General features: G+C 42.5%; 2 protein-coding genes across 6 annotated transcripts in view; both read right to left on the reverse strand.

Annotated features, from left to right (window-relative positions):
• Positions 1-2,628, reverse strand: part of bmp8a (bone morphogenetic protein 8a) — a 10,749-nt gene extending 8,121 nt beyond the window's left edge. Inside the window, exon 1 of the mRNA XM_062435656.1 lies at positions 2,094-2,628. Within this exon, the coding sequence (XP_062291640.1) occupies positions 2,094-2,628 (535 nt within the window). The remainder of the gene's footprint in view (positions 1-2,093) is intronic.
• A 4,470-nt stretch (positions 2,629-7,098) lies between these two features.
• The window catches only part of macf1a (microtubule actin crosslinking factor 1a), a 247,530-nt gene continuing 239,352 nt past the window's right edge, over positions 7,099-15,276 (reverse strand). For 4 of the 5 annotated variants that reach the window (XM_062436569.1, XM_062436574.1, XM_062436572.1 and 1 more), the window contains 4 exons: positions 11,757-11,974; positions 10,553-10,675; positions 9,364-9,466; positions 7,099-9,132 (listed from right to left, as the gene is read on the reverse strand). In XM_062436569.1, coding sequence (XP_062292553.1) covers positions 8,885-9,132; positions 9,364-9,466; positions 10,553-10,675; positions 11,757-11,974 — 692 coding nt within the window. In that variant the 3' untranslated portion in view covers positions 7,099-8,884. The remainder of the gene's footprint in view (positions 9,133-9,363; positions 9,467-10,552; positions 10,676-11,756; positions 11,975-15,276) is intronic. The other variant, XM_062436570.1, reaches the window with a different exon arrangement.

Genomic DNA, 15,276 nt, shown 5'->3' on the forward strand with positions numbered 1-15,276 from the left:
TTTTGATATTTTTTTTGCTTTAAAAATGATTCAAGGGATTAAATGATAAGAACTGCCAATTAATTATCTGTTAATTCACTAATTAATTATCAGAATAATCATTTCAGCTCTATTTAGAGTAAATTACCGATTCCCTGCTTAGACGTATTACCAGTTTTATTATATTCAGTTACTTATAGAGGAAAATAATCCACTAAATATGCACATTTTCATTAAATTAAGAGAATCTTTATCTATATAACACGTTTCATACACAAAATGAAGCTCAAAGTGTCTTTTAACATTATAATTATGTTGTAACCTTAGTGTCTTTGTGCCTTTAGTCATGTTTCAGAGTGAGCTCGTTTCTCTGCATTAGACGTAAAGTAAACAGTCAGAAAACTTTACAGAGTGTAACATGAACGAGAAGATCAAATCTGTGTTGGGAGGGTTTACTAATCAAGCTTTTATGCCTCACACTAAATCAAAGTTTTTAATCATCAAACGGCACCACAGATGTTCTGAGAGCTGAAACTCTTTGAGGACGCTCAGCCCAGTTAGTCTGTGGCAGCAGTTGGAGCGACGACGCTGCTGGATTTAAGGAATGCTGGGTTGAAATGGAAACCTACCAATATAGTTCAGCCGTACTGGCATTGGTTTAGATCCTCTCTGAGGGGTAAATGTTTGTGGAAATTTGCACAGCAGAGAAGCTGAAAAGGTAGCATCAACATGGCACTTGTCACTGGCAGTGTCATCAAGTTCAGCTGCAGTGTAATTTCACCCCCTCCAAGTTTACATTTTCAAACCGCGGAGTGAAAAAACTGCTCAGTCATCCAAAACTGATGAAAAAATGTTCATTAAAAAAATCTATTTTAAGGTTAAAGGAATAGTTTGACATTTCATACATCTGTTATAGCTCGATAGCTTAGCATAAAGACAGGAAACAGCAAGCATGGTTTTGTCCAACGTTAATAAAAACCAACCAGAACCTCTAAAGCTCACAAGATAAATCAGATTATATCTCATTTGTTTTATCTGTACAGAAGTTTATTGAAAGGGTGCAGTGATTTTGAGGAGTCCTACTGTCGCTATGAGGCAATTTTTTTCCTAGGACGGTAAATTCATGACTCTGCCTCTGATTGGCTAGTAGTCATCATCTACATCGTTGCTTCTGGAGTGAAATTGGTTAGCGTAAGAAGATCAGGGTAAGAGGCAGAGTAGGGAAGGTCATGACTTCTCCATCCTAGGAAAAAAAAGATAACCATAAGACTGCTGTGCTTGCTGCTGTTTCTTACCATAAAATCACCTGCTAGTTTCTAATACTGTGTTGGCTTTTCCACTGATACATTTCTCCTTTTGATGCTCTTTAACTAACAATACTTGATTATCGATTAATCAGATCATTATTTTCACAATTCATTTATAATAAGTAGCTTTGTCTGGACTTGGTGATGTTTTTAGATGTCTTGTTTTGTCTGAATAACACGCCAAAACCCAAAGATATACAGTTTACTATCATGTATAAAAAAAGAGAAACATTAAAGCAACAGTATGGAGGATTTAATGCCATCTAGTGGTGAGGTTTCAGATTGCAACAAACAGAAAACACCTCATCCTCCCCCTGTCAAACGTGAAGGAGAATTTACGGTGGCCACGAAACTTTCAAAAAATGCAAAAGGTCTCTAGAGCCTGTGTTTGGTTTGTCCATTCTGGGTTACTGTAGAAAAATGGCAGCCTCTGTGGAAGAGGACCCGCTCTCTATGTAGATAAAAAGGGTTCATACCATATTTTCAGGTGATTTTACACTAATTGAAACATATTTATGAATGTTTTCTTTCATTTCTGCAGAGTCTGTCTTGCTTGATGCTGCTAAATCATACATACTTGTCCTTCAAATTGTCACTTTGAGAAGCTGAAACCATTTTTGCTTTAAAAAAATGACCAAAATTATTATTTGATCATCAGAATAGTTGACGATTAATTTTCTGTCCATGAACGATTCGATTAATCAACTAATCAGTGCTGGCTACTTCCTTTTCTTCATCCAAACACCAGAAACATAAGGATGCATATCAGAGACCACCTTCACTTTCTTCCTGACCAGGTGTACTCACCCAGGTTGACGAAGCTCATCACGGTGTCGGCCTCGCTGACCACCGTCCCCAGCGGCGGTGTGTGCGTGCTGAGTGTTGGCAGCGCTGCGTGGTTGACCTGAGCCAACCTTTCCGCCCCTCCAAGCTTCACTATTCCCGCTCCGTTCCCAACAATCTCATTCCCTTCATCCTCCCCATCAACCGACATAGCGTGGTATAGGTCCAGCATGAAGAGCGGTGCTGAGGAGGGAGGTCTGAGGGGCGGGTGGGGTCTTGGTCGCCCCGGCAGACCTAAAATGGACAAGATCTCCTTCTGCATCTCCTTCTTCTCTCGGCCACTGAGCCTGCGGAAGCTGGAGTGGACCACAGCCTCGGCCTGCTGGGTCCACAGGGATAGCGAGAGCAGGAGGAGCAGGGACAGAAGGAGCAGAGTCCTGGGGTGGAGGAGAGACCGATGGGGGCTGGAGGTTGATCTGCTCTGCTGCTGGAGGAGACTACCACTGCTGCTCATCTTCCCACAGAGGCAGGAGAGGCTGTGGCAGACATTTGAAGGCATGGTTCTGCTTTCCCTCGTGCTGGTTTTTCTATTTTTAGGCAAATATTATACTCACAATTAATACGCTGCAAAAGTTAGTTCAGGTTATCGCCCCTCCAGTGTTTTCAGACCGCCACAAAGTCCGTGGTGACTGTTTCACAGAGTCACAACAGACAAATGCTGTGTTGATTTGTGCTTGATGTGTTTAGAAGAGAGCTGGCCCTGGACGAGGCGTGTTTACCGCCTTAAACTGCCTCTGTTTATCTCTCCCTCCCCCCTTTGCCTTCCTCTTTCCCTCTTATACCTTCTCTAATCACGAAGAGGAAAAAAAAAGAAAAGAAAAAACCCTCCTCACCCTCTGATCCACCTCTCCCTCACCTCTCAGTCGTGCAGCAGAAGGAACAGAGATAATGAGAGTGAGGGCATAATTACAATGCCCCTATGGAAGATTGGTCCTCACTTTGAAGTCGTAAACTTGGAGGATGGAAAGCAATTTCAATGATGAGCAGGTGCCGCAAGAGATTGGAGTGAAATTTGAGAGCTGTGTCATCAAGTCTTTTTTTTGTGCTCCCCAGTCTTCTTTGACCTCACGAGAAAGAAAAAAAGAAGTTCACACCTGCAGTGAGTCAATGCTCAAGGAGATACCTCACGAGAATCGCCTGCTGTGGAGCAACCACTGCTGGAAGCTTTTATCCTGTCATCCCTGAATACTTACTCATCCATTCAAGACGGTTCCCCACCCACACATCTCTGGGGTCTTTCCTAATCCAATTTATAAAAACGATAACTCCAGGAAATTGTTTCCTGATTGTAATCCTTAGAAAAGGCGAGAGGTTTCTTCTTCAGTCCTCAACTCTGTGGCAGATCTTGTACACGCACACTCACACACACACACACACTCACACACACACTCAGTGCCTGTTGGGAGTGTGTGAGCTGTGCAGCCTTGTCAGTGTGTCCCGTGTATGAAGCTCGGAGTGTGCAACAGTTGTTCATAACCAGGAGGGAGTTTCCCTCCCAGCCTCCGCCTCTCCTCCTCTCTCTGAAGTCTTTAAACTTCTCTCCCCTTGCTTACATCTCATCACCCCTCCCAGTGGTCTCTTTGGGAGACCTCATCTCTCTCTCTCCCTCTTACCTCCACCCATCTATCTTTTCATCCCCTCATGACTGCTTCCTTTCATAGCTCAATGCCGATTCTCAGGCGGGAAGGACATCAAGTGGCCAGATGCACCGCGGAAAAGCTACATTTCTCTACTCATAACTAGCATTAGACTTTCAAAGCCAAAAGTGGAGAAATTTCATTACAGATGTCGCTTTGAATGGAGTCACAAAAATGTTAAAAAAGGACATCAGATGAGTGACAAATAAAACTGAAAACATCAAAGCTTTTTATTTTTCCATTAACCTCCAGTGAGTTGGTTCATTGTTTCATTTACTACAAATTAGTTGATTTTTTAAAAAACTTTTTACTTACTAAAAAATTCTTAGCTGTTATTTTGTGTACTTTTGGCGCAATTGACACAGAGGATTGTGTGGCTAGCTAGCTAACCTGAAACCACGGTGGCTAAACACATTAAGTGCTAGCTTTTTCAGCTAACTAGCTAACTGAAGCTAACTTTTTAAATAAAACTACAGATTTGTCACTTTAAACCTACAGTGTGTCGCTGTTATTACTGCAGACTCTCGATGCTTTTTATGTGAGCCAATCCCTTCCCTGGCAACGCAACGAGGTCGGTCACGGTTGATAGTCGCAAACTAATCATTGCCAAAAGTCGCCACAGACATCAGATTTAAAAACTCAGCGAATTACCAAGAGATTTATTTACCTGGTTGATATACTTAATCAGCATTTTGTGACCTCATTAGAAAGGCCTTGAATATAACAGATGTTCATTTATATGTAAAAGCCTCGTACTCCTGCTTTAACACCAGGTAACTGTGAGAAACAACATGCAGAACACTGAATTTAAGCTCCAAATTAAATCAGCCTCAAGCTAACATTAATCACTTTTGGCAAACTTTGAACACTTCTACTCTGAAGTGCCGATTTGTGCGTTATGAAGTGTAACACTTTTCCCCGTTGAACCATTCATTAGCTCGGTGAGCCTGCCCTGAAGCAGGACTAATGCAAACACACTCTCTCAGATGTGTGTGTGTGCGTGTTTAAAACCAAAGGAATAGAGGGAAGAAATGACTCAAATATAGTAGTGAAGTTCAGCGCTGTGCCAGCCCGTGTTTGTGTACTCTTTTCTTCAAAGCGGCCTGGTACTTGTGGTCACTTTGAAAGGCATGAATAACACTGACCAAACCTAACTGACCGCGGTTCATTTTGTCCTGGCCGAAAGGGCGAGTCCCAAATGCCAGGAATTAACGCTCTACCCATTTTTTTTCTTCCTTTCCCTAAACATCTGCAACTTTAAGAGGTTTTGTCTGGAGAGATAATGGAGAGAGGAGGTGAAAGAAGAGACAGGGAGCGAGCTGGAGGAGTGTGAACAAGCATGACAAAGAAAAAAAAGAAAAAAGAAAAAGAGGGAATGAACGAAAGGGAGCTGAGTGCCCTCGAAAACCATATAAACCCAACATAAATGAAAAATGACATTCCTGAGAGACAGAAGTGGTGGAACAGAGCGAGGACTGTCATCAGAGAGAAGGATGACAGATGAACTGCAGGGAGGACGGGCGTAGATGGATTGAGAGAGGACAGAAAATGAGAGGAGTGAGTGTGTGTGTGTACACACAGCTGCAGAGGGTGGACTCAGACCTCATCATCTCCGGTGGAACCACCAAATAAACAGGACAAAGTTATTTTCAAATTCTCCTTCTCTGTCTCACACAGACACACACAGTAGGGCTGTGACCAGGAGACGACAGGAAAGAGACATTTTAACATTTCATATTAACACTTTCAACCACAACCGACCACCACCACTTCCTCTGTGAAGATCCAATCGGACGTGACCTTATCTCTGACAGCATAATTACCTAGAAATGTCCTGTCACTGCCTCTGAGTCTGTGGTCTGCTGTTAGCCATGAGTGACTTTGGGCACGCACATGCACACATTAGAGAGAGAGAGGGGAAAAAAATAAATTACTACCAATTAGCTCGCCACATTAAACAAAATTATGAATGCACGCACATGTACATACGCCCTACTTAAGGATCACATATAAGACTTTTTATGTGCATGCTGTGTGGTTTAAACTAATGAAATACAACACTGAAATGACAAGAAAACTAATTTAAATCATAAAAAACTAAAACTGTATACACACACACACACACACATATATATATATATATATATATATATACACATATGTGAACAATGTGGGATCGTCATGGAAAAAACTGTAAAAAACTACACTCAAACTTTCTAAAAATGACATCTAGTAAATGCACATTTTAAATACATTTGCCATGTGTGCACTGAGTTGCAGGTTATACTTAATATATAATATTTACTTATACTAAATTGATTTAAAAAAATGGAAAAATAATGCTACAAAAATATAAACTTTTCTAATATGATGTCTTCATATTTGCATGTTCTCTCTGACAAACAGCTCAAACATGCAATATATACAATTTACAATCAAAGGACAAATATTCAGTGTTGCAAATTATACATAAAATAAAAACTATTCTATCAAAGAAAAATATGGAAGTGAAATGGCAAAATACAAAATAGATAGCAGTGTGTAAATTGTACATTATATGTCCATGAGTCCACATTCTTCTGATATGATTATTATGTTAATAAATCACTTTTAGTCTTTAAAATTGTAGAAAATTGGGAAAAATTAACATTAAATTAACTTCCTAAGTTCCTGAGGCCAAGCTGATGTCTTCATATTGCATGTTACAGCCCAAAACATGCAAGATATTCAATTTATTATCATAGCAGACAAAGCACACACACACACAGTCACAGCAACATTTTAGGTTGGAAATTAATAGCAAGACGCCATTTTTTACTGCAAGCATATTTTTAATACAAAAACAGAACAAAAAATTGTTTATAATTTTAGTTTTTTGTTTTACTTTTACACAATTGACTCCTAGTAACACCCCTCCCTCCCTCCCTCCCTCCATGTTTTCATCGTCACACAGAGTAGCACAGCATCAAAAAGGTGGTGGACTCGTCTCCTGCTCCCTGAATCACCCTTTCCCCCCCCTCCCACATCAGAGAGACAATAAATAAATAAAAATCACCTTATGATGTCATCTTTCTTACTGTAATTTTTCACTAGGATTTCATAAACTTCATCTCTTACACGGAGATAACACAGAGACAACTCCGCCCCGCCGATGACGGGACATTTGAAAAAAAGCCTAGAAGAAGAGACGCTGGGGAGGGACACGAAGGAGGAAAAGTCAGCTCTCATTGGTCCCCTCTGCCCAGGTACCCTGTCATTCATATTTGTAGTTCTCTCTACACATTAAGGGCAAACCCCTTTGGTCATGATCTGGGAAATGTAGTCATTAGCAAAAGAAAAAAAAAAAAAAAAAGAGAGAACGAAAAAGAAGGCTGCCACGAGAATCAGCGACCTAGTGAGTAATGTAATGTTACAATGAAGTAGAAACACACTGTTACACACACATAATGTCAGAAGAGTGGAGCAGACGTTTTTTCATGGTACAAAAAAAAAATCACAAATTTCTTTAACCATAATACTAAAATCACTCTCTGCGAATGGTGATATGGACATGAAAACTGAAAAATAAATAGATTTTTTTTATTTTCAAGCTAGATAAACAAAAGTACAACTGGATTATAAATTAACCAGGAAACAACAAGAAGAAAGAAAAAAAAAAGAAAAGAAGAGACATTCGCAAATTAAAATTTTGCATACAGTGACTCAAGTCAATGACCTCTATAATTTCCTGTAACATTTGACAAAGACACACGATACACACCACCTCATGTGCGTGTGAGTGTGTGTGTGTGTGTGTGTGTGTGTGTGTGTGTGTGTGTGTGTGTGTGCGGCTGGGTTGCTAAGGGCAACGCAGTGTAGATGTTAAGGTGGAACTGCAGAGGAAGAGACAATTAGTGCATGCTGGTTGTCGAACTCCGTGAACACGGTCATTAACATCGGGGTTAGGTTACACATGTCGTATATTGTCAGTAATGTGCTGTTAGTTAAGTGTGTCACCATAAAAATAGTCCTCTCTCCATTGCCAGTTTGTGATTTCTGTGTGTCGGGATTGTTACGCTGGCATGTGACAAAACCACACCGCCCTTTGCTGAAATGCACACACAAGCCTGATCTTAACGTTCCAGCGGTCGGGAGGAGTCTGCTCTGCGGTGCTTGATTGTGTGAGTGTTTGCCCTCAGCTGCAGCAGCACCACGACCGCCTCCGTCACCACCACCGATCCTCTGTGTCTTGAGTTCAGCCGGTGTGTGCGTGCATGTGTGTCTATGTGTGTGTGTCTGTGTTTGTGTGGGACAGCGTTTCCCGCCTCCTGAGCTCTCTCTCCACATGTGGTGTCTGCCTCCAGAGAGATCTGCTGAGGTGACTCTTTTTCTCGCCAACCAGTCCAGGGGAAGCGACATGGCAGTCGTTGCATATTTTCTTTTTTAACTCATCGTTGAGGCATCTGGCCCACAAGCCAAAATAATAACCCACAATTCTTTCTCTTTTTTTTTTTTTCTCCTGAATGCCATTTGAGCTTTTTTTGTTTTTGTAGTCGTGGTGGTGGTGCGTCCCACTCCTTACCCCGCCTCTTTTGTTAAAATGTGTGTATTTTGTGTGTCAATGTGTTAAAACAAAAAAAAAAAAGAAAAGAAAAAAAGAACAGTTTAAAGACTTTCTCTTGTTGCTCCGTCTCTGATCGGGACAGAAGTGTGTAACACAAAATAAGGCAGCATCACGTCAAGTCGGTCGGTGTTTGGTTCCACGCTGATGGGGAACATTTGAAAGAAGAAGCAGGAGACTGGAAGGCAAACTGAGGTCGCTGCTTAAAGGGGAAAAAGTCGGTTTCGACCCCACAGACTCAGAATCATTCTCCTCTTTGTTTTTCAGTCCGTTCATGACAAAAAGGGGGAAAGAGTGAGAAGGAGATTCACTTCTTATCTTATCCATCTCCTCCTTTCCCCTGTTAAATATCAGTCATAGTGCACAAATTCTACACAAGCCCTATGGATGGATGTTCAGATTGGCGAGCTGGTTCATCCACGATGACCGACAATAGCAGCCCATCCTCTGTGAAACGGAGGAGTAACGGTTCTGCTCCAGTGTCTTTGTGGTCTCACGCTCTCTCTCACTGGCTGGTTTTATTTCTTAGCAGATCCCGGGGTCTTTGGGCTGGGGGCCTTCTTGGAGATGGTGGGGATTTTGGAGGGTTTGGCCCCACTTCCAGGTCGCCTCGGTGTGTCTGAAGCGTCAGAGCAGACGGAGCGAGCGTCCTGGAGCTCTGATGCGTCTGAAGCGTCGCTGCCGCGGCGGCTGCTGGCTCTGCTTCCTGCTCGGCTGCCAGCTCTGCTGGTCGGACCGCTGGCTGTAGACGCTCCTCGTTTTGGATCTGTCAGGAAGACGGGAGGGGTGGAGGAGGAGGAGAGTTAAAAAAAGTACTAAATGTAGTCAAATGAAAGCACCAGTGTCTGAGGAATCTGAGCAATATGTTCTAGTTTTCAAGGAGTTTCTGATACGATGAAGAAACATTGTTCATTTAAATTCCTACAAGACTATTTCGTCTAACACAGAAGAAGATAAAATGTGTCTTCATATTATATAAGTGTGACTTCTGTCTCACCGGTTCGTTTGCCGCTGAGCGACGTTCCTCCGTTCTCTCCGGTCAGCGAACCTCTGCTCGAGTGGAAGGTCGGCCTCTTCAGTTTGGACCCTGATGCCGCCCCCTACAGGAGCAGACAGGAAACGTTAGCTGAGGAACACTGAGCTAATGTTACTGAAGGACATCACGCTAAAAAAACACACTGCTGTTAACACTACAGGATCATATCACTCAACAAGGTACAGCACGTCACAAACAGACAGACAATGAACAAAAAACAGACCTACGGACAAATATTCAACAACAAATGAATATTTATGTACACAGAGACATCGTTACACACATCTACAAATTCTAACTAATATTAGATTAGTTTAATTTATAAGAAACTACAAGATGTAAAGCACTGAAAAAGGGGCTGTAACTACTTTACTTTCACTATCTGATGTTTATCTCAATTATTCATTCAATAAAATAGTGAAAAATTCTTGGCACAATTTTCTTAAGTCCAGGATGATATTATTGCATTGCTCTGATCTAAAACGAAAAATAATAGATCCTATCATGTTAACCTTTTTTCTTTAATTGTTAAAATAGTTAAATATTCTGTCGATGAACTAATGGTTCAACATGGTTTAAAAATGGTTAAACAAACAGTAAAACTGAGCTACGAAATCTAAAGAAAAAATCTGAAAAGTCAAATTTTCAAACTTAATGTAATTTGTCTGACTCAGATTTGCCCGATAGGCTTAATCAGTGTTGTGTGATGGACGTTCATTAATATGTAACACTCCCACACTGCAGCTTTAAAACAGCTTTCCCACATTTAACTTTCGTATCCATTCATCTTATAAGCATCAATCATTTTAGTCATACGCCGTTTATAATTCGCCGTCCTTGTCAAATAACGACCATGTGTCTTTGCTTGCTCGTATCCTGTTTATTCTCAAATTAAAGAGTTCAAGTGGAACATTTTCCCCCCTCAGGAGATGATGTCATTTTTCAGCTAAAAAACTCAAACATGAAAAGCCACTGAAACTTAAGTTTCAAGGTTTTACATGACAGCAGAAATAAAAAAAACAACAACATAACTTTCTAACATGGTGGTGTGTAAGCACCAGAGAGTGTGCGTTAGTGCATCAGCGCGATCATTAGGGTGGGGTTTGGGTGGGACAAGGGGGGAGGTGGGTGGTAGGGGTGAGTGTGTTACCTCGTGCCCAGGAGTGATGTGGCTGTGACCGAGATCTGGGCAGCAGTGGCACTTGGTTGGCGTTGGAGTTTTACTGTGTGCCAGCCAGGGCTTGGCATAGTCACGCGAGTGAGTATGGGAGGACTGAAGGGAGGAAGGGAAGGGAGCGAGGAAGGAAGTGAGGAAGGAAGGAAGGAAGGAAGGAAGGGAGGGTGGAGGAGGAGGAGGAGGAGGAGGAGGAGGAGGAGAGCAAAGCAGCAATGGAGAGAAGCAAATAAAAGGAAGGAGGGAGGGAGATATGGAGGGAGCGATTGGATAGCGAGGAAGTGCAGCGTAGTGTATTTTTTGTGTGAGAGTGAATGATTTTTATTTTATTTATTGTATTTTTTTTAATAACCAGAGAACCCAACAATGCAGGAAGGATATTTGTTTTTTGAAGCCAAGGTTAGCAGGAGTTGACAGACAGGAACGAGGGGAGGGAAAAAGATGAAAGAAAAAAAACAAGAACAACAAATAAAAATCTTACAGTTAAGGATGCGATGATTTTTGACAATAACAAGAACAACAAGAACAAGAACAACAGGACGACTGATGCAGAACATAAATGCATAAAACAGACAAACATACACTGAATCATAAGCAGCCTCTCTCTCTCTCACACACACACTGACAGTAATGATTTTACATAGTAATCATGTCAGCAGACGATGTGTGTGTGTGTGTGTGTGTGTGTGTGTGTGTGTGTGTGTGTGTGTGTGTGTGTGACACTGTTCAAAGTTAAAGTGGCTGAAGTCTTGTTTAATTCTGACAGAGTTAATACCATCCTGTCACTATTTAGTTTACAAAATGTCTGGCATAGCGTGGGTTTTTTGTCTACATAATGATTTAAGACAGACCAAACAAGACTACAAGTTTGAGATTTATGTCTCTGTGTTTCTCATTAATGTGCAAGAATGATGCTGATGATAAATTGAAGGGAAAATGTTCGAGATCTTTAATTTCATCAGCACATTTTGGTTTCAGTGTCGCAGTAAAACACGTTTAAAGTGTCCTCTGTGTGTCCTTAAAGACGATGGATGATATATAGTGAAGGTTGGTTTCCTACAGTGCCACTATCAATTCCTTTTTGTCCTTAATTCAGTTTAATGAGTGGATATCTGTCAATAAAATAAGATCCTGCTTCTACTTTTAAATGAGTCCCAATCAGACTGACATCAGCTCTTACCCTGGATGACGCCGAGGCTGTCGGTGTGGCAGGGGTGGAGGGGGCAGAAGGGAGGGAAGCGCCGCTGTGCGAGGCCGAGGAGGAAGAGCGGGTGGGCGAGGCGTTGCGGGAGCCCGGCTTTGAGCGCCGGCCCCGGGAGCGGAAGGCGGCCAGACCCTGAGACGCTCCTTCTGGAAGGATGAACTTCTCCCTCAGCTCCAGGTTGGTGCGACCACGAGCTGGATAGATGGACAGAAAAAAAGGAGGAGAAGGAGGAGAAAAAAAAATTAGTTGGGTTTGATTAGTCGTCTAACAGTTTTCCTCCAGCAGGGGGCGGCAGAGGGAGCGAGCACAGTGAGGGAGAGAGTCAGTGCTTCCTTGGCTGCAGACATCAGAGTCCGTGCTTGTTTCATTTGAGGCGCGTGAGCAGAGCGGGGGTGTTTGGAGGGGTGGGTAGAGGAGGGGGGAGTTTAGGGGGGTCCAGGAAGGCATAAGTGCACTTTTGGTTGAGTTGTTTTTTAAGGGGAGAGGTGAGTGAGTGCGTTTTGGTTTGAGTGCAAAGGTAGGAGGAAATTAATTTATTTGATACGCAACGAAAGTCAGCAACTTTTGTGGAGACACACTGTCATCGCTGCAGACAAATTTATCAACCAAGCCCTTCATACATTTTCTTGTTTGTGGCCAGAGAAAACATTTTCAGCTCTGGAGAGATTATGTTCTCAACAGGAGTGAGTTTCACAGCCGAGAGATGTCTTTAATCACTGACAAATGTCTCCAGTTTTGTGAAAAATGACACTTAACTGAGTGCCACGCACACTTTCATTGCGTATTTGCTTTACAACATCTGAGGGCCGTGGGAGCAAAAGCACAGCCTCTCTTCTCTCGTTTTTCAACAAGCTCTCCCTTTTCAATTCATTTTCACTTCTTGCTGCGAAGGAGCATCTCAGCTCTGCTGTGTATACACAGAATGTGTGTATATATACAGTATAAGTGGGGGTCATGCCTGGTTTATGCTTAGCGGGAGAGACTCAGGGTTTCTCCCTTCTTCAAAAGACACTCAGCAGCATTCTCTGACAAAAAGTAGTGCAGCAGCCTCAGCAGACAACAACAAGCCTGGAGAAGCCAGCCACAAAGAGAGAAGAGAAGAAACTGAGGATGAAAAGATGGTTCAGAAGAGAAAGAAAATATACAAAAAGATGAGAGAAGAGAGAGAAAATAGACATGGAAGAGAAATAGAATGAAAAGAGTAGTATAAAAAATATGTATATATAAAAAAAATTAAGAAGAGGGAGGAGAGGAGGGCTACAGCTAGTCGTAGCAGCAGTGCAACTCCTAGCCTCACGGCCATCGTCCCTAGCAACCCAACAGCAAGGCCACTCAATTAAACGGGTGCACCCTGCAATTATGTCCCCCCTCAATGCCAGCCAGCCAGGTGCACCCTGTAATTGTGTCTCCCACCAACCAGCCATCACATTTAAAGGAGCCGCGTTGGAAGCCAGCGTTATTAGAAACCCAGGCTGGCCACGCCCAGGTCTTAGACACGATTCTTTCTATTTGGGCTCAAAGTAGAGATTTACCCAAAAAATAAAGTTGGACGTGTTCATTGTGACATGAAAACACAACATTTATCGAAGCTTTGCACATTTTCTCTGAGGATCGGTCTCGGCGTGCTTCTTTCATAAACTCACCTTGTAAAATTTGGACATCATGAATTCATAAATTTAAAAAAATAATCTTTAAAAAATAGATTTAAATAAAATCTTAAGACCAGGGGGTTGACCAAGTCCTGCTTTTGTTTGTGAGTGAGGAAAGCATGACGCAAACGTGACACACAGACAAGACTGACATCAATGCCTATATACATACACACACACACACACACACACACACACACTGACCTGACCACGGTAATAAAACAGCACACACACACATATATATTATATATAGACAGACACAGAGGACAGCTGTGGTTTTAAGATGGAGATGGAGACAGACAGCTGGATGGACGGAGCGTGAAAGAGGAAGGTGGAGGAATGGAGTGAGAGACAGAGAGAGGAAGTGTAGATACCTCGGCAGCAGAAATAGCCAGGAGTGACTGTCACTAAGAGACACAAGAGACAATGTGAAATAACTGCATGCTCATGGAGGAAATGAGAGGAAAGTCTCACACACAGAGAGAAAACACACAAAGAGGACATATCTTCATAGACACACCCTATAAAAAACACACATGCACACACACACACACAGAAAAAATGTGTCCTTTTAATAAAAGGACTGTCGACACGCTCGCAGACACACACACACACACACACACACAGCTGACCAGTGGGGGTCCGGACGCCCCCCTGCAAACATGTTTAAATACATAAACAGGGTCAGGATTTCAGAGCTTGCGTGAGCGGCGACAGCCAGGAAGGAGGGAGAGGGAGAAGGAGGATGAGGAGGAGGGAGGAAGAGCAGAACAGTGGGGAGGACATAACGTTAGTCAGGTGATCACAGTCAGCAAGGCACAGCAACAAGGCCAAACCAACGAACCAAAACCAGAGAAGAAGAAGAAGAAGAAAGTGGAGGAAAGATAATGCGAGAAAATTAGAAAATAGCAATAAAGAAGCAGAAGAGGAAAGAGAAAGAATAGATAGAAAGAGAGAAAAGTCCAGGAGAAACAAAGACTAGAACAGAAAGAGGAGGAAGAAAGAGAAGAAAGCAATAGAAGAGAGAAACAAAGACTAGAACAGACGGAGAAGGTGGAAGGACAGGCTGTTAAGAAAGAGTGAAAGCACAAGAGATAGAGGAGAAATCCAACCTATACGAGATGAGATGGAGCTACTCGAATCGGAGCGGAGAATCTTAAGTCCTGGATGTTGCACTGGGGAAAGAGAAAAAAAAGGGGAAAGAGGAGAAGGGAGAAGGAGAGAACTGAGGACCATGCACCATGCAATACTACTGTTTTATTTAAAAAACAAAAGAGAGAAAGAAAGAGAATGAAAAGATCTAAGACAGCTCGGAGACTGAAGAGAAAGAGAGAATCAGCTGTGAATATATACAGAAATAAAACATGTGACAGGGAGGAGAGTCAAAGACAAAAGAGATGATGAGACCGATAAGAGGACGAGCTCAGGAGGGGGAACGGTATGGGGGGAGAGAGAGATGGAGGGAGTAATAATACCGCCCACGAGGAGCTAAACAGAGACACCGACTGTAGATGTGTGTCCTGGAAGGTAACGCTGGAGAGAGAGAGGTGAGGCGGTGCAGCGTGATCCTGCTTCACCTGCTGACAGACAACTAGACAAACTGGGAGCTGTGTTTATTGGTCAGTGTCCTCCATCGATCTGTGTGTCGTCTGTCGCTGATGATCGGTGTGTAAATGTCAACGGCTCAGTGCAGGAGGCACATTTAGAGGTGTGTGTTTGTATAAGTGTTAGAGCCCGACTGATATTATCCATAGATTTAAAAGGACGTCTCATTTAAACCAATGAAGGTTGTTCATTTTTCGGCCTAGAGGATGAGTACTGAGCTAGTTGACATCCTGCTGACTCCT

Source organism: Scomber scombrus, chromosome 16 (assembly GCF_963691925.1).
Source record: "Scomber scombrus chromosome 16, fScoSco1.1, whole genome shotgun sequence".
NCBI lineage: Eukaryota > Metazoa > Chordata > Actinopteri > Scombriformes > Scombridae > Scomber > Scomber scombrus.